Source organism: Aquila chrysaetos, chromosome 8, assembly GCF_900496995.4.
Source record: "Aquila chrysaetos chrysaetos chromosome 8, bAquChr1.4, whole genome shotgun sequence".
Taxonomy (NCBI): Eukaryota; Metazoa; Chordata; class Aves; order Accipitriformes; family Accipitridae; genus Aquila; species Aquila chrysaetos.
This window is the reverse complement of record NC_044011.1, coordinates 46535289-46556947: the sequence shown is the minus strand read 5'-3', so window position 1 is coordinate 46556947 and position 21659 is coordinate 46535289. Positions and strand designations below refer to the sequence as shown.

At 57.6% G+C, this 21659-nt stretch overlaps 3 protein-coding genes across 8 annotated transcripts; 1 reads left to right on the top strand and 2 right to left on the bottom strand.

Moving 5' to 3' along the window:
* Positions 1-116: 116 nt before the first annotated feature.
* On the bottom strand, positions 117-8805 carry EI24 (EI24 autophagy associated transmembrane protein). Of its 3 annotated transcripts, none has more exons than XM_030023201.2 (11): positions 8695-8805; positions 6688-6835; positions 5017-5162; positions 3329-3389; positions 2605-2671; positions 2043-2167; positions 1764-1883; positions 1509-1620; positions 1198-1309; positions 1016-1090; positions 117-892 (listed from the first exon to the last, which is right to left on the bottom strand). In XM_030023201.2, exons 2-11 carry the CDS (start codon positions 6727-6729, stop codon positions 703-705), a joined length of 1050 nt encoding a protein of 349 aa, XP_029879061.1. In that variant the 5' UTR covers positions 6730-6835; positions 8695-8805; the 3' UTR covers positions 117-702. The 3 variants fall into 3 exon arrangements, with proteins under 3 accessions (XP_029879061.1, XP_029879063.1, XP_029879062.1); XM_030023203.2 differs by lacking the exon at positions 8695-8805 and adding an exon at positions 8647-8668; XM_030023202.2 differs by lacking the exon at positions 8695-8805 and adding an exon at positions 8581-8602.
* A 1658-nt stretch (positions 8806-10463) lies between these two features.
* FOXRED1 (FAD dependent oxidoreductase domain containing 1) lies at positions 10464-14388 on the bottom strand. 4 transcript variants are annotated; one of them, XM_030022259.2, is made up of 11 exons: positions 14210-14388; positions 13312-13550; positions 13067-13177; positions 12856-12974; positions 12660-12754; positions 12328-12429; positions 12143-12219; positions 11865-12013; positions 11090-11219; positions 10604-10966; positions 10464-10573 (listed from the first exon to the last, which is right to left on the bottom strand). In XM_030022259.2, the coding sequence occupies exons 1-10, from the start codon at positions 14337-14339 to the stop codon at positions 10610-10612; spliced, it is 1509 nt and encodes a 502-aa protein (XP_029878119.1). In that variant the 5' UTR covers positions 14340-14388; the 3' UTR covers positions 10464-10573; positions 10604-10609. The 4 variants fall into 4 exon arrangements, with proteins under 4 accessions (XP_029878119.1, XP_029878118.1, XP_029878120.1 ...); XM_030022258.2 differs by having other exon boundaries at positions 10464-10966; XM_030022260.1 differs by lacking the exon at positions 12328-12429 and having other exon boundaries at positions 10464-10966.
* Positions 14389-14493: 105 nt separating this feature from the next.
* SRPRA (SRP receptor subunit alpha) lies at positions 14494-21567 on the top strand. Its single transcript, XM_030022257.2, has 14 exons — positions 14494-14683; positions 15234-15317; positions 16581-16744; positions 16868-17028; positions 17170-17323; positions 17825-17978; positions 18323-18429; positions 18626-18744; positions 19037-19123; positions 19215-19387; positions 19483-19696; positions 19773-19936; positions 20068-20166; positions 20517-21567. Exons 1-14 carry the CDS (start codon positions 14558-14560, stop codon positions 20643-20645), a joined length of 1935 nt encoding a protein of 644 aa, XP_029878117.1. The 5' UTR covers positions 14494-14557; the 3' UTR covers positions 20646-21567.
* The last annotated feature ends 92 nt before the right edge of the window (positions 21568-21659 follow it).

Genomic DNA, 21659 nt, shown 5'->3' with positions numbered 1-21659 from the left:
GCGGCAGCGGCGGACGGTTCGGGATGGGGTTGGGGCTGGGGGGGGGTCCCGGTCCCGGGGGGTTACCGACCCCCCGCCCAGCTCAGAGACAGGGGCAGGCGCAGGAGGGCTGCAAATCGTGATTTCTCCGTTTAATGTTTTCAGTGTGAAAATACTAAAGTTGATAAACCGTCCCGGCCCGTCGTACCCCCCCCCCCCCCGTCCCCCCCCCAAAATCCCAAACCCCACCCTGGAAGGGTTTTTGGTTTTCAACGTCACCGGTTCCTTCCCCGACCCTACAGAAACGGTACATGCACGTGGGGCGGACGGGGGCTTGGCTGCAGCAGGAACTCCCCAAAAATACACCCCCCACACCGCGACCTGAGTTTGGGCAGACAAGGGGGGGGGGCCCGCTCCCGTTAAAACGGGGAGGGGGGGGTGTCACAAATCGTTCGGGGGCAGGGGGAGATGGCACGGGGCGAGGCGGGGAGCGTACAAAAGAGTCCGCTGTAAAACACGCGCAGGGCAGGAGCCGGCTCTTTCGAACTCACAAAGGTGTTAAAAATCCAGATTTTTCCCCCCAAATTTCTGTCACGGTGGTGGCGGGGGGGGGAGGAGCGGGGGGCAAGAATCAACATCAAGGCCCCCCCCGGGGGGTCCGGGGATGCTTCCAGGCGGGGTGTCCCCCCCCCACTTTGTCCCCTCTCGGGGTTCGGTGACGGCTCAGTGCCCCGGCTGCACCGTGTGTTTGGCGGGAGAGGGCTGGGGGGAGAGGAGGCGGTCGGAGGAAGAGGAAGTGGAAGAGGAAGCGGAAGAGGAAGCACTGCTCAGGGCAGACTGAAGGTAAACCGTCTTGTGAAAGAGCCTGTTGCTGAGGAAAACCACCAAGGAGAAGAGACGGAGCTGGAAGTGGCTGAAAGGGAAGAGAGCTGGTCAGCTCCCGACACTGGGAAACTGCCCCCAGAGGGATTTGGAGGGGGGGACAACGACGACAAACGGGGATTGGGAGGGTTGGGGGTGGTGGTGGGATACTCACTAGGTTTTGCTGGGGGTCCTCGCTTCATTGGCGCTGATGATGAAGAGAGGGAAAAGGATGGAAAAGAGGCAACCGCTGGAAAAGGGGAAAAAAAAAGAAAAAAAATAAGAGGGATGCGGGTTGGGTTTGGCGCGTGTCGCGGGGGGACACACACGGGGAGAGGGCACAAAATGGCTGCCCACCTGATGATGTAAGAGGATTGCATCGCCGTGAGAAAAGCCAGCGGTAAGCCAAAGCCGAAGTAATAGGGCCAGTTTCTCTCAATGTTGGACAAGCGTTGGTGCATTTCGATTCCTGGCCAGAAAGAAAATCCCGCAGAAACGAACCCGCGGGGAGGAGAGACCTCCGTTACGCTTCATCATCCCATATAAAAATGGGAAGGAAAAATCTGCCTCGGACACCCCGAGGAAGAAGAAAAAAAAAAAAAAAAAAAACCAAAACCCTCAATCCGGAAACACTTCAGCCTCGCGGGGAGAGCAGAGGCGGCCCTCACCTTTGTTAAACCAGCGGTACTCGAAGCAGTAGAGTGAGTAAAGCAGCGACATGTGGAGGAGGCTGACCAGCTGGCCTACGATATCAATGGGGAAGAGGCTCACTATCATCCCCTGGGGATTAAAAATAAAATAAAAAATAAAAATTAAACAGCAGGCAAGTTGCGGATCGGTGGGAGAATGTCACCCCAGAGCGAGAGGAGGGGTGACTCGGGCTGGTGGCAGGTTGTTTTTTCGGCATGCGACTGTGATCTCACCTGGATGAGGAACAGCGCCTGCAACAAGAGGTTAAACAACATGTCGGCGATGATTTTACTGACGCTGGGAAAGGGGTGAGGCTTTCTGCCCGAAACTTCGAACGCGAGATCTGCGATGTCCTGAAAAAAAAAAAAAAAAAAAAAAAAGAAGGAAAAGGGGCTTGAGGGAAATGAAATTCGAAAGAGAGGCGGGGGGCTTCAGGAGTTCAAAAGCAGCCGGGACAATATTTGCCCCCCGCCTCGTTTGCTTGACGAACGCTCCGCATCCCCGTCACCCACCTGAAACCAGATGGCGTTGACGACCTTACTGAGCACAAAGAGGGGAAGGACCCAGAGGGCACCGAAAATGGAGGTGAGGATGAACTCCAGCCAAGACCAGACGTCGCCGTGTAAGGAAGGGTCACCTTCGGAAGATGGGACAGGGAGAAACGCGTGAGGAACCGCTGTAGGAACCTCCGTGTTTCACATCACGAATCCTTCCTGGCAGTGCTTGAGCGCAGGAGAAATCTCCGACCCCAACCTTTGCTCTTCCAAAGAACGTTTCCAGCCACTCGCTTTTTATTTACTCGCAAAAATACACCCGACACCTGTGCATCACGAGGGGCGAAACCCACGAGCCACCTCCCTGCTGTGAGCAGGGTTACCCCTCTCTCTGCTTTTCTACTAAATTAACGATGGCCTCGATTAGTACAGGAGAAGAAAAACAGCGCAAGGAGACAGCGGTGCGAGGAACAGCTCAACGGGACAAAGCCTCGGCAGGTTGTGGCGGGCGCCGGGACCCCCCACCCCGTCCCATGGATCGTTCAGTGCCCCGTAACATGCCAACGGGAAAGGCACTTACCGATGATCTGGGCCGTGACGGACTGAAGGACAGGTATGAATACTCGGTAAAACAAGAAGAGACTAAGCTACAGGGAAAAAGAGACGAGAAGGGTTCTGGGTGAGGTGTTGCACGGTCGTTTCCGGAGCCCCTGTAATTACCGATGCGAAGGCAGACCCTCTGCCTGCTCCTCCACGTGCGCCGCTCTAAAGGCAATGCTCTGTTGACACAGGGGACCAAGGATCTCCAACTAAATACAGCCCAAAATCTACAATCGAGCACTTTTAACATCTCCGTGCCAACTCCTCGTACCCGGCCGCAGTCTTAACAGAAAAACAAAGCTGGTGATTGATCAGGCTGTGAAGCATCTGCTCCATTAAGGATTAGCCTCACGAAACAGCCGTGGTAAGGTCAGAGCTGAGGAAAATGTCTTTAGGGTATCAAGATTCCATTCAGTAAAGCAATATCCTAGACCGCAGGGGAGCAGGAGCTGAATATTCAGGCGAAGAGCAGTCTGAAAGACTTGGAAAAGCAGCACCTTGGGTTTAAGGCGCAGGATTCCCAAGCGAGTCTAGGGTCCCGTATCGCATCCCTTAAAATACAGCGTCAGGACTGGGAACTTAGTGGCTCCGATGGATTCCCGCATCCAAGGTGACAGCTCGTCACTGAACGGGTACAAGGGCTGGAGCGGGGCCCTGGTTTTACGGGGTTTTAAACAGAGAAAATACCAAAAACGTCCACTTACCCAGAACACACCTCCGTTCCAGGCACAGCACTGAAATATCCGGCTCACGATCCGGGGTTCGCTGCAGAGCAAGAGGAGAGAGATGGGCAAAACGTGTCGAGGTCCCAGCGCCCGGACAAACGTCCCCTAACAAGCGACAACTGCTCCTGCCCTGTGTTTCGGACACCTTCCAAACGTCACAGATAACCAGCTCAACGCCAGCAACGCGCCCGGTTTTATCTGCACGGGGGAACCCCAGAAGAAATCCCTGCACGGACTGGCGCCAGGTTTCAGCCATTGCGCAGTCTCTAGAAATCAGGGAGATTCTTTCAACCTTTATTAATTCCCCGTATCTGCACTGAAACGGAAGAAACGCAAAGCTTTCCTCCAGATTTTAAAGCCCTTATTACAGAGATCTTGGGCTTTGTTCTCCTCAAGCTCTTGCCGCGATAGAATTAGGGCTTTTCGGGCGCTTTTTGTTCTCAGAAGAGGCTGTTTCAGCTCAGGGTGGTTTTGGCTTCTCCCTCTTTGCAGCATATCTACAGATGTGCAAGAGAGCAGCTCTGTGGAACTCTAGCACTCTTCCAGTCAGCTTCTGCTACTGAAGGGACTTGGTTACAAAGAAAACCAGCAAAATATGACTGTTTAGTCCCCCCCCAGATATATATTATTCCTCAAGGGCAGCCCACGTTCAAAGCTGCAGGGACGTCTGGGGAGGATCAGGATCAGGGGACATGGAAGACTTTTCTGTCATCCTGAGATAAAGTTAGACAACCACCGAGCTAGTCGGAAGCATTTGTAAACACGCCTTGAAAGGCGCATCACTGACCAAACGTCACCGCGTTAAGTACCAGCCCGACTGTAATTAGGGCAGTGGAGAAAGATCTCGGTGCTGTTTGGGAGTCAGACACAAGAACAGATGCTGTTTTGCTCCCACGTGGATGTAATTCTGGCATTCCCAGCCTTAGTGGATGCAGCCGCTACAGACGGCTGCGGAACACGGCAAGGCTGGGGGAAAAAAAGATACTCAATCTGCCCCAGACATGTAAATCAGATCTGAGCTGCCGTTTCTTCCCCAATCCCATGGCTACCAATGACAACGACGACGAATCTTTGAAAGGAAGCACAAGTATTCAGGAAGAAACCCAGAAATCCACATTCTTTCAGCTTGTATACCTTCTATTATTATTTCAAACTAATTGCATACTCTTAATTGTCAAACAACATAAACAATCTGACTTGTTATCTCACGGTAACAGCTCCAGTTTCATTACACAGAGGGGGAAAAGGGCATTCCACATCACGTTTTTCATATTTGTTGTCTCTGCCCTTCAGCGCAATTGAGTTTACGAACCATTTTCAAAGGCACACCACAAGTTCTGCTTTCGCTGACAGCCAGGTCGCAGGTCTCGGACGGTCCTGACAGGTATTTTTATGGAGATCTTCGCAAGCGTGGGCAACAACAATGGCTTTATTTCATAAACCCCGCTTACCTCAACTTCCCTTTTAGCCAGACTACTGCGATACGACGGGTATTACGAGAGAAAAAAAAGCACAAGCACTGCCAAACCACTATGACTTGCAGGGGTTTTGCAATTCATCGGGCTCTTCAAAGCTCCAGGCGGAGTCACGCTCTCTCTCCCTGCCCTCCACAGACTAAAAGGAGAGGCGATTTACCTGATTTATGGCTCGTCAGGCCCCATACTCACTTCTCTTGCTTCTTCTCTTCCATGTGAAACCTCCGCTGGGCAAGCGCGCTGTTTGCTCTCCTTCGCCTCTGCTCTTCCCTTTTCTGCTGGATCCGGGCGTCCAGCTTAGAGATGGTGCAGATGCCCCAGATGGAGTCCTTAATTCCCTGCGGACACAAGGAGAGGCCGTCACACTCCACCCCGCAGCGACAGGAGGAACGGGACGCGGCCAACCCAGGATGTCGAAAACCTCCCGGTTACAGAAAGGGACTTAAATGTGGCCACCCTCACTCCCTGGCTAGGAGGGGAAGCCAGCACCGGGCTGGGCCGGAGCCAAGCTCTGGAGCAGCAACATCGCCTATTTTCCATGGCCCGGTGACCTAAATCACTGCACCGTTCCAGCATCTTTAGGAGCAGCAGTATTGTTTTTTTTTAAAAAAGGTGCGATTTCTCATCCGATCTCCACTATTTATAACCTTGGCAAAACCCAAAGAGTCAGATCTCTCGCAGCCCGTTTCTTCCGTCTGGCAGAAAGCCCTTCATCCCCTGCCAGCATTTCTAAGGCCAATAAAATAGAATTATACAAAACATTTAGGACGTGCAAAGTCCTTGTGTCCTGGCTGTATGTATGAGTTTGATGCTTATTCCTTTACAAATAAAAGCATCTGCCCTTGTCCCAGAAGCATCCTCGCATCAGCCACATCCATGCAAACCTGTCAATAGGAAAGTGCCCAGAAATCTTTGTCTTACTCCTTGTTTAAAAGACTTCTAGTGCCACCTCCTAGTACTCCACGAGCAGCTGTTTCCAGCTCCGGACGATATCGTAACCATTGTTACCAAAATTTCGCTTCACAATAAAGACCATACAGACGCTCGCGTGAGCCAGGACAGCATCACTACCCAGGTGACCCACGCGACAGCTTCGTATATGGAGTTCTTGACCAAACAGGCTAAATTTTGATGCCAAATGCATGTCTGAAACAGCAGAGCATGCTGCCGCTGGTACCTGACAAGGTGGAAATTAATTGCACGGGCTGCTCTACCCACTGCTTTACAGATGGCGTGAGAGCATTCTGAAAACGACACAAGTTCTCTTACGCTCTAGATCATGGCCAGTGCACCGCAGATCTGTAAGATCAAACCCGGCAAGTTTTTCAAACCAAGTTACTTCTGAACACGAGTTATTTCTTAGCGTCATGTCACGAATGTTTTTAAGGCTGTATTTACACCTGCGTGATACAAGACAGCGTGGGAGCACTGAGTTCACACGAAGCCTCATCACCACAGCACAGCTGCAACGTTTGTACAGGCTATAAATTAACTTTTGCCCAAAGGAAATCCACCACAGGTTCAGCAGTGCCCCAGACAAACGCCGAGCCCTTTACAACAGACGCATCGCACAACAGCCAGCTTGGGAGGAAATTATTCTAGGAAACACATGGGGAGCAATGCATCCCACACAGCCTCGTCAAACCTAACTGTCATCAGTGAGCGGAAAGCTTGCCTACAGGTATCTCTGCTTTACAAAACTGACGTCTTCGATTAAAATATACCCTGAGCCCCTTTTCTGTCAAGTTTTTTAATCTGCCCTTGATGACGCAGGAAGGAGGGTGCTCCCCGCGGAAGACCCACCGTTACCAAAGCAAACGAGACCAGTCCTCGCGATGGAGGACCCGAAACGTGGAGACTTACCCTGACGAGGTCATGAAGGAAGGTTTTCACGCTGTCTGCCATCTCGACTCCAGCATCACCTCTGGTTCCGAAACTATCAACTACAGGGAGAGGGGGAAAGCCGAACCCAAACCTCTCTCATCCTGGAGAGATGGGAAACGGATGGAGCCTGCGGAGAGAGAAAACACAGGACCGTGGGCAGGCATTAACAGCATCGGTCTGAGCGGGGTAATTACAAGCCAAATCACACGGCCGCGATTTTCAACAGCCTTCCCTGTCCTCACTGGCTTCCCGTCAGGCAACCATCCTCGAATGCAGGGCCAGAGAAAGGACCTGTCCTGTTAATTCCACAGTATCTTGTATTAACGAGCTCGGGGTTTCAAGAACAGCAGAGCCTGTGTTTCTAACGCAGCAGAACATCCCTCCCAACACCACGCTGCGCCGCTCATTTTCGGAAGAGAAAAGCCAGCAGAGCCAGCCCAGAGAGGTGCGAAAACATCTTTGCTAAATCCAATGTTAATTTAACACTTTACAGCTCCGCGCCTCCTCTTCCTCACAAGCCAGGTAAGAAACTCGAGGTCTACAATTAGGAGCCTGACGGAAGAAGGGCTGCTCTTGAGCTCTTTGCCCAAAGCAGTAATTACTCCAAACAGCCCTTTGCCAAAAATGTTGCAGTCAGTCTTCTGCTTCTTGTAAAGCGCCACAGAAATAAAGACAGCGTCTGAATTATGAAAAAACAAAAATCACCAGCTAATAAAACTCGTGGAGCTTTTCCACCAGGATTCAAACCGCTCGCTTCTCCTAGGTGAGAGCTACCGGCAGCTCTGGAGCAGGCTGGTGTCGCAAGCCCCAACATGTCAGCGTTGCTGTTGCTCTATAACGCACAGCGCAAGACAGAAACAATTAAAAACAATTAAAAAAAAAAAAAAAAAAAAAGGTTATTCCAAGACAAAACCTGCCAGGGTTTGAACTGCGCTCCCATGAAGCGGCGAATGCCAGTTCGGTTGAAACTGCGGAATCAGAACTGGTGTCCAGCTTTATTAACATCAAGTTAATCACAGGTGCCTTCACTCTAAAATCAATCCTTTGGAGGCAGAGGCGCTCAGCCCCATGTGCGGCATCAGGGTCTTTTCGCTTTAGCCAGGCGTCCAAGGTCCGGGTCATGCTGGCAGAGCCGCAGCAGAAACAAAAGGCAGAAACGAGGTTTTTCTTTGTTCCAGGTGGCCGCGCCTCACCGGCCTTCGGGCTCAGAAACGTATGGCGAGACCTGACCGCTGTACAGTTCCAGCTTTTACAGAAAGCCCTGCCCGATTTATTTTTACCCAGGGGTATTCCTGGGTAACTGGGGGGCACCCCAGAGTGGGGGTCACTGTGGAAGGGGCGGGATCCTCATAGCACCCCAGAGGTGCCCAGGATGGGGAACTCAGGCCTGCCCCACACTTACACCGGGGGCAGGGGCATCGTCTCCCTGCACTGTTAATGGGGGTGACGCCCATGGTTTCCTGGGGGGGTGGGGGGCAAACTTATCTCAGAGCTGTTGCTGTGGTTACTGGGGGGGGGGCGGGTGACCCCTATAGTTTACGCTGGAGGGGGGGGGGGGCGCTAATTTACCTCAGGGCTGTTCCCACAGTCCCCCTGAGAACTGTGTGTGTGTATGTGTGGGGCATAGTTACCTCAGGGCTGCCCCACAGTCCCCCAGAGGCCCACAAATACCTCAGGGCTGCCTCCACGGTGGCCCCGAAGCCCAAAATCACCTCAGAGTTTCCCCAAGAATTCCTCCGGACGCCAAATTACCTCAGGGTTGCCCCACGGATCCCTCGGGACCCGAAATTACCTCAGGGTTGCCCCACGGACCCCTCCGGATCCAAAATTACCTCAGGGTTGCCCCACGGATCCCCCGAGGCCCACAGTTACCTCAGGACTGCCCCCACGGTTCCCGGGGGTGACCCCCACGATCTCCCCCGGGGGGTTCACAGTTACCTCAGGGCTCTCCCCCGCCGCTGTCCAACCCCCTCCCCGCTCACTCACCGGCGGCTGCGGGCCGGGGGCCGCACGGCGCGGCAGGGGGCCCAGCTCCCGCCGGCCCGGCCGCCACGCAACGCGCATGCGCCGAAACTCCCGCCGCTGCGCAGGCGCGCCCCGCCCCCTCCCCGCGCGCAGGCGCGCTGCCGCTAGCTCCGCCCCCCGCTCCTCCTGCCCGCCCCTTTTCCTCCCCGCGCATGCGGGCTGGTGCCGCCCGCCGGCAGGGCAGCGCTGCGCCGCCAGGGGGCGCCAAAATGGGCTGGGGGGGTAATTGGGGATACTGGGGGGGAATGGGGGGATAATGGGGATACTGGGGGGAATGGGGACACTGGGGGGAATGGGGGGATAATGGGGATACCGGGGGGAATGGGGGGATAATGGGGATACTGGGGGAATGGGGATACTGGGGGGAATGGGGGGGGTAATGGGGATACTGGGGGGAATGGGGGAGTAATGGGGGGGAATGGGGATACTGGGGGGAATGGGGGAGTAATAGGGGGGAATGGGGATACTGGGGGCAATGGGGGGTAATGGAGATACTGGGGGGGAATGGGGGTAATGGGGATACTGGGGGGTAATGGGGACACTGGGAGGGGCAACGGGGGGTAATGTGGGGGATAATGGGGACACTGGGGGGGCAATGAGGAGGATAATGGGGGATAATGGGGACACTGGGGGGTAATGGGGGTAATGGGGGGGGATAATGGGGACACTGGGGGGGCAATGGAGAGGATAATGGGGACACTGGGGGGACACTGGGGGGGCAATGGGGGAATAACGGGGACACTGGAGGGGTAATGGGGCGATAATGGGACACTGGGGGGGGATAGTGGGGGGGATAATGGGGACACTGCGGGGTAATGGGGGGGATAATGGGGACACTGGGGGGGGCAATGGGGAGGATAATGGGGGGTAATGGGGGGTAATGGGGACACTGGGGGGGCAATGGGGGAATAATGGGGACACTGGGGGGGCAATGGGGAGGATAATGGGGGTAATGGGGGGGATAATGGGGACACTGGGGGGCAATGGGGAGGGTAATGGGGGGTAATGGGGACACTGGGGGGGGCAATGGGGGGGATAATGGGGACACTGGGGGGACACTGGGGGGATAATGGGGACACTGGAGGGGTAATGGTGGGGATAATGGGGACACTGGGGGGGATAGTGGGGGGGATAACAGGGACACTGGAGGGGGGTAATGGGGGGATAACAGGGACACTGGGGGATAATGGGGAGGATAATGGGGACACTGGGGGTGGCAATGGGGGGATAATGGGGGTAATGGGGACACTGGGGGGGCAATGGGGGGATAATGGGGACACTGGAGGGGTAATGGGGGGTAATATGGGGGTAATGTGGGGATAATGGGGAAATTGGGGGGGCAATGAGGGGGATAATGGGGACACTGGGGGGGATAATGGGGGTGCACTGGAGGGATAATGGGAGCACTGGGTGGACACTGGGACTGGGGAGAGCGGGGCTGAGGGGCACTGGGGGGGCAACAGGGGACAACGAGGGGTACTGGGGACACTGGGACTGGGGGTATGGGAACATAATGGAGCTACTGGGGCTGGGGGGGGGGGGTACTGGGGGCACCGGGGCTACATGGTGGGGGCGGTAATGGAAGCACTGGGCCTGAGGGCACCGGGGGGGGGGGATACTGGGGGCAGAGGCGGGGGGAGCGTGGCAGCCGTGAACAGGCCGTACCGGGCTAATGGGGGGGGGGGCTGGGGCCCCCCCCCCCCCCAAAAATTTAATCCCCCAGCGCACTCGCCATCCATCCCTTTTATTTCTGCCGCCGATCCCCCACCAACCTCCAGGCTGGGGAGTGGTGGGGGGGGGGGGGGGGGTGGTTCCCCACCGCCGTGCCTCAGTTTCCCCCCTCCCCCAAACATCCCGACCCTCGCCGCCCCCCCCATCACACCACCCCGTCCTCCTCCAGCGGTTCCCCCTCGGCAAACCTCCATCCCAGCCGGCGCAGGTCCAGGCTCTCGTACCGGCCCTTCACCACCAGCTCGGCCACCGCTCTGCCGGCGGCGGGGGCGTGTTGCAACCCGTGCCCGCTAAAACCGGCGGCTAAAAACAGATTTTCTAATTTGGGGTGAGGGCCAAGCACCCCGTTCCGATCGAAGGCGTTATGGTCGTAGTAGCCCGCCCAAGACCCCCGGGGACGGAGGGACGCGAAGGCTGGGACCCGACGAGCCAGACGGGGCCAGACCCGCTCCTGGAAAAAATCGTGATCCACCGAGAGATCGCCCGGATCCGGCTCTTCCTCCTGGGGAAAAAAAAAAAAAAATTAAAAAAATTAATTGACCGGGGGAGGGGGGGGGGGGGGTCTGTGTTAAAAAAAAAAAAGGGGGGGGGGAAAATAATATCGGGGACCCCCCTGCGGGCTCACCTCGGGGGGGCTCATGCCGCCCAGGTAGTTGCCGGCGATGCCGTCGCGGCGAAAATAAGCTCCGGTGGTGTCGACGAGGAGGGGGCAGGAGAAGCCGGGGCCGTCGGGGCAGTGCCAGGAGAACACGTACCTATAGGGATGGGGGGGGCACCCCCCCAAAAAAAATAGGGATGAGGGGTTCAGGCTGGCCCCCCCCCCACCTTTAGAGGGGCTGGGATGTGTGTGTGCCCCCCACTCAAAAAAATAGTGTGGAGGGGTTTGTATTGCTCCCTCCAGATTGGGGGGGTGGTGGGTACTTCGGTGTCCCCCCCCCCCAAAAAAAACCCCCAAGCACCAAGGGGTTCAACCCCCCCAAAAAAAAAACCCCAAGCACCAAGGGGTTCAACCCCCCCCAAAAAAAACCCCAAGCACCAAGGGGTTCAACCCCCCCCCCGAAGATGGGAGGGGTGGTGGGGGTGCTGGGATGCAGACCCCCCCCAAAAAGCACCGAGGGGTTCACCCTCCTGCTCTTGCGTGCTGGGATGCATCCCCCCACCATGACACCCCCCCCCCAAAAAAAAACCCCACTAAGGGCTTCACCCACGACAAAGAAATGATGGGTGCCAGGATGTGACCCCCCCCAAAAAAAAACACCAAGGGGGTTCACCCACGACAGAGGGGCGGCGGGTGCTGGGATGACCCCCCCCCCCCCAATAAAGCACCGAGGGCTTCACCCACAACGGAGGGGCGATGGCAAGATGTGAACCCCCCAAAATAAGCCCCCCCCCCTCCTCACCTCTTCCTGGGCTGGATGGGCAGGGGGGGCTGTGCCAGCCCCCCCGGCAGCCCGGCCGCCTCCAGCAGCTCCCCGGCCCAGGCACCGGCGGCATTCACCACGATGGCGCAGGCGACCGGCTGGTATTCCAGGCTGTCCGGCATGTGGATCTGGGGGGGGGGACGACGGACACACACACACACACACACACAGAGGACACACGGGATGAGGATTTGGGATGGGGGGGGGTCACGGACACTCGTGGGGACCCTCCCGCGTGGGACGGGGGACACACTCACGTGGACGTATTTGATGCGGGCCGTCATCGGTGCCGGTGCCCACGGCGGCATCGTGTCCTCAGCCGAGGTGACAAAACCTGGAGGGTTTTTTTTTTTTTTGGGGGGGGGGGGTGTGTGAGACTGGGGGGGTCCCGGGGGTGGTGGGGGGTACCGCGCTGTTTCCCGCCCACCCCCCCCCCCCTCACCTCGCACCTCCCCGTTGCAGCTGTGGACCCCCAGGGATGCGGCTTTGCGCCGAAAAGCGTTGAGGAGGGTCCAGGGGTCGAACCAGCCTTCGTCCTCCAGACCTGGGGGGGGGGGCAGGCACCTCAGTGTGACAACCCCCCCCCCCCCCCCCAAAATCCCCAATTTTAGCAGGGCTGGACCCCCCCTTCCCCAAATAAACTGAGGATGAAGGATGCACCCGGCTGGGATGGGGATGGAAATGAGGATGGGGATGAGGAGGAGGATGGGGGTGGGTGTTGAGGGGGGGTCCCCACGTCCATCTGTCCTCCCCCCACGCCCCCCCCCCCCGTACCGTAGGATGCCACGGCCACGTCCTCCGTGTCTATCCAGGGGAATTTCGCCTTCAGCTGGGTGGGGGACAGCAGGGCCACCTGCACCCCTTCCTCCCTGGGGACAGCCAGCATGCCGGGGGGGGGGTGTCAGGATGAGACATCCCCTCCCCCAAACCCTCCCCAACCCCGGGGGGGGGTTATGTCTGTCCCCCCCACCTCTGGAGCTGGACGGTGGCCTCCAGCCTGGCAGCGCTCTGCGGGGGGGCGAGGAAGAGGTACCCCGAGGGTTGGAACTGGATGTCGATGGGGGGCTCGTTCGGCACCCCAAGGTGCTCCTGTAAGGGGGGGGGGGGAGGCTACCCTGGTGAGCAGGGCTGGACCCCCCCCCCCTCCAACTTACCCCCCCCCCCAAAATAACCCCACATACGTTGATGTTGCGGAGGAAGCTGGCGGAGAAGCGGGACATCCGGATATTTTCTAGGAGGGAAAACTGCTGCCGGATCCCCCCCACTGACAGCACCGTGGAGGCTCGGGAATACTGAAGGAGAGGACCCCCCCACCAACCCCCCCCCCCCCCAAAAAAAAAAAAAAAAAAAAAAAAAAAGAAAAAGAAGGTGGGGTTCAGGGGGGGTCCCCGAGGCCGTACCCCACCCCGGGAGGGGGGTGTCTCACCGTGGGGTCCCGCTCCACCACCAGCACCCTCATGCCGTGCCGCCGGCCCTCCAGCGCCTTCAGCCAGTACGCCACCGACCAGCCCACCACGCCGCCCCCCACCACCACCACGTCAGCTTCTTCGGGGGGTCGTGGACCCGGGGGGGTCCCCGGGGGGGTCCAGCCCCCCCATCCGCCCCCCGAAACCGGCAGCTGATCCTTCAGAATCTGACCCAGGCGACTCAGACCTGGCCTCAGCTCTGCCGGTATATTGGGGGGTGGGCTGTCAGGCCTGGGGGGGGGGGGACAGCTGGCAGCCCCCCGGCACCCCTCAGGACCCCCCCCAGTCCCCTCTGGGACCCCCCCACTAGCCCCTACATCCCCTGGGACCCCCCTAGGCCCCTCTGGCACCTCCCAGGCCCCCCCAGCTACCTGGGTGCCCCGCAGGCCCCTCTGCGACAACCCCCCCAGGATCCCCTGGAACCCCCCCAGACTCTCTGTGACCCCCCCCAGTCCCCTGGGACCCCCACCAGTCCCTCCTGGGTCCCCCCACTCTGCTGTGGGACCCCCCAAGACCTTCCCCAGTCCCCTGGGACACCACCCCCAAGTCCTCTGGGACTCCCTAGTCCCCCCTCGGAGCCCCCAGTCCCCTCCGGGCCCCCCCATGCCCCCCCCCCCAGTTGCCCCTGGGTCCCCTGAAAACCTCCGAGTACCCTCTGGGACCCCCAACCCCCCGGGACTCCCCCCAGTCTCCTCTGGGTCCTCCCACAGTCCCCCGGGGACCCCCCCCATAACCCCCCCAGCGATCCCCCCCCCATTCCCTCCGACCCTCCCCATCCCTTCGACCCCCCTCTCCCCGACCACCTCGCCCCCCCAAATCTCCACGGGACACCCCCCCCCCGGCCCTCCCGGGTCTCACCGCGGAAGATGTCGGAGCTGAGCGGGGCCGCGGTGCGGAGGGGGCGGTCCGGAGCCCCCCCCGGTGCCGGGGACCCCCCCGGGGTCCCCCCCCGCTTCGGCGGGCGCAGAGCGCGCCCCCAGCGCAGCATGCCGCCTGGCCACGCCCCCTACCCCCGTCGCCACGCCTCCCTCCGCGTAACCACGCCCCCCTCAACCACGCCTCCTCGGCCGTCATTCGCCCGCCGCCCTCCCGCCCCTTTCCCTCCCTTCCGCCAATGGGCGTGCGGTGGGGCGGCGGCTTCCGGCGGAAGCGCGGGGGGCAGTGCGACGTGTGCGCGGAGCCGGGCCCGGCGCCGCCGCCGCCGCCATGCTCGATTTCTTCACCATCTTCAGCAAGGGCGGCCTCGTCCTCTGGTGCTTCCAGGGCGTCCGCGGGCCCGCTGCCGCCGCCACCGCTCCCGTTAACGCCCTCATCCGCTCCGTCCTCCTGCAGGTCTGGGCGGGGCGCGCCGCGGCGGCCGGGATCACCTGCCGGGGCGGGCGGGACCATCTGTCTGGAGGGGATGGGGGGAGACGCGGCCGGGACCACCAGCTGGGGGGGGGGGGGGGACGGGACGGGATGGGCGGGTAGGGGCCACCTACCTGGGGATGGGGGTGGACTGGGCGGGCCCACCTACCTGGGGATGGGGGGGGGCGGTTGGCACCATCTGCCTGGGGATGGGGGGGGGGGGCGTGGTTGGGACCATCTACCTGGGGTGGGGGGGATGACACACAGGTGGGACCACCTAACTGGGGGGGGCATGGGCACAAGCATTTATCGGGGGTGGATGGGATCACTTGCTTGGGGAGGGGGGGGGGAGACACGGGTGGGTCCACCTACGGAGGCGGGGGGGTTATGACCGACCCATTTGGGGAAGGAAGGATGGGACCATCTGCCCAGGGGGGTGGGCTGGGCCACTTTTTTGGGGGGGGGGGGGTGACAGGGATGATGGAGGGGTCTCCTCACTGCTGGCACCCCCCTTCCGACGGTTCCTCTCCCCTAGGAGCGAGGCGGCAACAACTCCTTCACCCATGAAGCCCTCACGCTCAAGTACAAACTGGACAACCAGTTTGAGCTGGTGTTTGTGGTAAGCAACCCCCCCCCCCCAGGCACCCCTGGGACGGCAGGTTGCCCCCCCCCCCCCCCCCAGGGTACCCCAAAACCCCGAGGGAGGGGGGTTGTCCCAGAAAAGGGGCATTCGCCTGTGGCTCGGTTGGGGAAAAAAAAACCAAAAAAAGCCGTTTAATGCCTTCCCAAAGGGGTGAGGTTTTCCGCAGCCTCCCTAAATTCTCGGGGAGAGCGGGGGCTGACGTGGCGAGGAGGCTTCGTCGGCGCTGCCTGGGAAAAGGGGCAGCTCGCGCGGCGATAACGCGAAGGTTTTTCCCGGCGCCTTCCCCTTCTTCCTCCTCCCCGTGCCGGCAGCTGCCCGCGTCGGCCTGGGGAACGCCGCGGGCCCGTCGGCCTCGCCGAAGAGCCGGTGCCGGCTGGGAAAACGGCACGATGGGAGTTGCGCGCGTTGGGAAAAATCGCCCCCGAGTTAGCGTTAATCCGGTCTGGAAACGGAGAGAACCGTTATCAGCTTGCGGTGGTCTCGGCAAATGGATGTTTTAATTGCGTAGGGCCGTACCTCGACTCCCAGAACTGGGTTACCTCCTTCTGGCTCTGGGGTTTTGGGGGATGAGGAGGTATGACGCGGGTCTCGTCGTTCCTGGCTCCGGAAGAGCCTCGGGGTGGGGGGGATCGAGCGGCGATCCCAGCGCAGCCCGCTCCCGCGTGCTTCTTCCTCGGGGAGCTCAGTGGACTTGGTGGGTGGATGCGGGTGCCTCTGGGTCATACACCGCTGTGGTAGCAGTTTATTTCAATCGTCTGCGATAGGATTAAAACTCATTAAACCTCACATAGAAACTGTACAGGCTGCTACATGCTAATAAAACTTTTTACTTTGACCAGATCTATTTAAAAAAAGCCAGGAACCTGTCATCAGCTTTACTTTAGGATCTATTTTAATGCTCTTCCTTTCAGTACCTTATCTCTATAAATCCACACAGCCTTCGTTGTGTACCTAAAGATAAGCAAAAGGCTTTCTGCTCTTTCGCTACATGTCTTTGTTGCCGTGAAACAGTCAACCCATTTTTATTGGTGTCGCCTCGTAAAGCGAAGATCTGGGCTGTGCCCTTTTTTTTCCTTTTTGAGAGCATATTAAAAGCTTGGGAAGTCAGACTGGAAAACTGAAGCCGGCCGAAATTAAAGAACTCTGTATTAAATGGAGAGGTTTTTGTTTCCTTGCCAGCTAGATGCTGCAGTTAAATTAGCTGAAAGAGCAACATCTTTTTGCTGTGCTTCTTTGCAGGTGGGGTTTCAGAAGATCCTGACTCTAACCTACGTCGACAAGTTGATAGACGACGTTCATAAGGAGTTCAGAGACAAGTATCGCAATGAGTTCCAGCAGAAAGGCACCCTGGGCCTCCTAAATGGCACCTTTGATTTTAAAGACGACTTCATGCGCCTTCTTCGGTAGCAGAACCTGATTTTTCTCTCATTTCCATTTAGAGCAGAGATAAATGGGGGGGGGGGGGGGGGGCATGTGGAGGGGAGGGGCAGAGCTAAAAATCAGGCTGACGGGCCGCCTCCCCGCAGGGATGCAGAGGAGAGCAGTAAAGTCCGACCTCCCACGGTAATGAAGACGTTTGAGCAGTCTCTCAAGTCCCAGAAGACTGTCAAGTGTATGATAGAAACCCGAGGGGAGAAACCAAAGGAGAAAGTCAAGAACAAGAAGAACAAAGGTTCCAAGAAAGAGGGTGAGTTGATAGGAAGGATATATTGCGGGGGGGGGGGGGGGAATAAATATTCCAGAGCTCTGTGTCCCAGCCTGCGCTTTCCCAGTCCTCTCGTAGCACCCAGACGCTGGTCTGAGCTCGTGTCGGGGCTCTTTCCGTCAGGAACTGAAGCTGTCGCAGCACCCGGTAAAGCATCTGTGGGTGACAAGCAGCCCTCCACAGCTGGGGACAGGGAGGAACTGACCAAGGATGAAATCCTGCAAAAGAACCGGGAGGAATTTTTCAAGAGACACATGAAAGCAGGGGAGAAGTCCAGGTGGGTAGCAACGACGTGGTCAGTCTACCCGTGCTGCAAATCAGCTCTTCCTCGTGTCCCTCGGCCATAGCCGAATGTCTCCTTCCTTCAGTGACCCCTGGAAGTCAGATCTTGCTTTCCCGGATCTTATTGCCGTTTTCCTTATTTCTCTGCTTGCTGGAAAGACTGGGAGAGGGTACGCTGGGGGGTCCTGGAAGGGTAATAGAGCCTGAGGAGACCCAAAAACCCAGCGTGTGCCTGGGAGAGGTCCAGACCTCTTTTTGGTGAGGCTTTCCCGCTGTGAGCAAAGGGCAGCGGCGCATTGATGTCTGGCTCGAGGTGAAGTGGTCCGATACAGGGTTAAAGTTCAGATAAATAAACTCCAGAGACTGAATCAGCCAGGTTTAGCCTTAATTTTTGCCTTTTTGGGTAATCTGGGCTTTTAATTTTCACACCTTCTAAGGAGGCGATAGCTTCTGCTTTCCTGCATTGAACAAAATGTGTTTCTGGTCTTTATTTCAGCAAATCTCCGAAGCCCGAGGCACAGAAGGAGAAGGGGAAGAAGCCCCGAGTGTGGGATCTGGGGAACTCTAATGCCAAAGTACTCGATTACAGTAACTCCGCTACCAACGGAAGCACGGAGGCTTGTCCCGTGGAGGAATTTGACCCTGATACAGTAAGGAAAAGTCAGATCGCTGTGTCTGCTTTAGTGCATTGTTCTGGGATCAGCTGGGCATTGCAAACCCAGCCTGGTCTCCATGGCTGGCCAAGAAGGTATGAGAAATGGGGATCGCGGCGCCCAGCCCATAAAGCTGCTGCCCAGAGAGTATTTTTCTCTAGCTGCAAGCGGCGCTAGGTGGGATCAACCTGCTGAGCCCTTGTGGCAAAGATCTCTGCAGAGCTGCCTCTGCTGCTAACGATAACTGTTGTCGCCTGGCTGTGACGGCGAAAGCGGGCAGGGGGAGATGACAGTAAGCGGTGGCTGATTTTTTCAGGGTGCGTCTTTTCCCCCCCTCGCAGGCCCTGGGGGATCGAAATAGGGAACCCGGCCGCCTCTACGACCTTGAGTACGAAAGCGATGATGAAGCGGAAGAGGAGAAGGTTATTCAGAACCCTTCAAAACCCAGGTAGAGGCTCCTGCAGCCCCTGCGTGCTCCTTAATTTTCCTCCTGTAACTCATCTTCCTGTCTAACCAGTAACACAGCTGGGGACAAACTGGTGTGTTTGTCAGCTGCGTGGTGGGCTCTTCTTGCATCTGGCCGTTGTGTGCCCTACAGGACTCGCTCCTCAAACCTAAAGGTTAACTCCTTTGCTTCTCCGCAGCACGAAGAAGGGTGGCCTGGGGGGCATGTTTGGCATGCTGAAAGGCCTGGTGGGCTCCAAGAGCTTGACGAGAGAGGACATGGACCCCGTACTGGAGAAGATGAAGGATCACTTGATCGGTACGTCTGGATCTGCTGTGAGGGGGTTAGTTTGAGGTGGTTTCCTGTGCTCCACCGGGTGGGCCCCGGTGTGGGGTAGCACCCGCGGTTTGAGCCATTCTTGCCCACAGGAACCGTGGCGGGTTCCTGTCTCGCCTCTGGGGAGCCCTTAACAGCGCATCAAAAGCGGGGGCAACGGTCTAGCCTGGTGGGGATCCTGCACGCTGACTTCATCCTTCCCTTGATGCCGGCGTCCGGCGTGTGTAACCTCCTCAGCAGCACTAACTCCCCTCTCTCTGTCTCTTTCTTGAAGCAAAAAACGTGGCAGCTGAGATTGCGGTTCAGCTCTGTGAATCAGTGGCTAAGAAACTGGAAGGGAAGGTGATGGGAACGTTCACCAGTAAGTGGCCGCGTGGCCTCCTGCTTATGGTTTGGGGCTCAGGAGTGTTCCCCAGGCGTGACCGGTTCTCTTTCCATCTCCTTCTTCCCAGCGGTGACCTCGACGGTGAAGCAGGCCCTGCAGGAGGCTCTTGTGCAGATCCTGCAGCCCCAGCGCCGTGTGGATGTACTCCGTGACGTCATGGACGCCCAGCGTCATCGCCGACCCTATGTGGTCACTTTCTGTGGTGTCAACGGTGTTGGGAAGTCCACCAACCTGGCCAAGGTAGGACACGATCCTCCTGGCTCTCTGGGACCAGGGTGATGAGGCCAGGCTGTGGCTGGTAACGGGCTTTTTTTTCCATCTCTTGCCACCTGCAGATCTCATTCTGGCTCATCGAGAATGGTTTCAGCGTCCTCATCGCAGCTTGTGACACTTTCCGCGCGGGAGCGGTGGAGCAGCTCCGCACCCACACCCGTCGCCTCAACGCCCTGCATCCTCCGGAGAGCCACGGCGGGCGGACCATGGTGCAGCTCTACGAGAAGGGCTACGGCAAGGATGCCGCGGGGATTGCCATGGAGGCCATCTCTTACGGTAAGTGGAAAACCGGTGGCGGGAGACGCTGTTTCGGGGGAGCATCCTGCTTAAGGTTGCCTCCTCATCTCCCCAGCTCGGAACCAGGGCTTTGACGTGGTCCTGGTGGACACGGCGGGCCGCATGCAGGACAATGCTCCCTTGATGACGGCACTGGCCAAACTCATTGCTGTCAACGCTCCCGACCTGGTCCTGTTTGTTGGGGAAGCCCTGGTGGGAAATGAGGCTGTGGATCAGCTGGTGAGTGCCGAGGATTTGTTTCCTGAAAGATTGAGGGGTGGGAAAAAAAACCCGCTTCTGCAGGTTTCATGAGGAGATTCGGACAGAGGCAGCACCACAAATGCGTTTCTTGGATCCATTCTCTCCCTCAGGTCAAGTTCAACAAGGCCCTGGCTGATCACTCCATGGCCCAGACACCGCGGCTCATTGACGGGATTGTCCTCACCAAGTTCGATACCATCGATGACAAGGTAAGGAGGCCGTCAAGACGACTCTGCACAGAGCTTCCTGCTGGTGACCAGAGGGGGAGAGAAGGGAACTGTCAAAACACGGGGCACTTCTGCGCTGTTCTGGACGCTGTCCCCTGCTTTCCTCCTGCATTTAAGCCATTTAAACAAAACACAGCAGTCTGATTTCAGCACATGTGGAAAACGGGTCTGTGAGGGCTCTTGGTTTATATGCGTTACCCCAGCGGGATGTATAGGGACTGTAAAGATCCGGAAAGCAGGAGGAGGCTGAACGTTTGACGAGCTTTTTGATGTGTTCCCCTGAGGGGGTAGCACTGGATTTGCAGGCTAATGGTGCTTGTTGTCCTCGGCAGGTCGGTGCCGCCATCTCCATGACCTACATCACGAGCAAGCCCATCGTTTTCGTTGGTACCGGACAAACGTACTGTGATCTGCGAAGCCTTAATGCCAAGGCCGTGGTCGCAGCGCTCATGAAGGCCTGAAACCCACCAAATCGCTGTTTGCAGATGTCCGAGAAGAACATGCTTTACCCCGTTACCGACTAGTCTTTCCCGTGTAGCACAGAACAGAATGAAGGGATACCAGCGCGAGGGGTAGTTTTTTTGGATAAAACTCCTTTTATCCAGCAAAAGCCCTTCCCCTGGGTTCCTTCATTCTGTTTTAAGTGACACAGGCTCCCGCGCGAGGAGGCTGAATCCAGAGCTTTGTATTGTTCGTGCCGCATGGGGAGGGGCGGGTAGCGCGAGGACGTGCTGTGCTTTTTGGGGGGTTTGAAGGCATTTTTTTGAGCTGCTTTTGACTTTTAGACCAGCTTAGGGAAGATGCAGGAGTGACTTTTGTCAGGGGCAAGCAGGATAGCCGCTGCTGAACGGCAGCGTTAGATGAGCTGGCTGTTACTGTCGCTGCTAGTGGTAGCTCCACCGAAGCTGATAAACCAAAAATGGCGACGGCCTGCGCTGGGCTGGAGGGGAGATGCTAAATTGCCTTAAGGTCCCCGTTTCTGTCGTCACCGGGACACCAGAGCAGGGTACCTGGACACCGTGTATTTGGGCAGGAGCTGGAGAGCCGTGGCAGCTTGGTCCGATAACGCTAACTGCAGCTGAAGAAGGAAGGCAGTGTGCTCCTGCGTGGCTCCTGCCTGCTGGCCTTAGCGTTATTTGCTGGTAAAAAGGAAAAAAAAAAATTAATACTGGTAGATAACAGTGGCTGCTTGCTGCTTTCCTGCACCCTTTCTCCCCCCCACCCCTTCGAGTGCCTCTTGATCCCGGTCTGAAGTGCTACACTGAATAATACAAAACTCTTATGATGTCTTGTAGCTCTGTATCGCAGATGTGCTATAGTGCAATAAATTGAATGCTGTCTGCTAAGAGACATAATTTATATAAAATAAACTTCATAATTTGTTCTCTGTGTATAAATAACTTGCCTCCAGCCAGGCCCTATTTCCTTCTGCGGGCAGGGTGGGGTGGGAAGACAAACTCCTGCCTGTGTGAGGT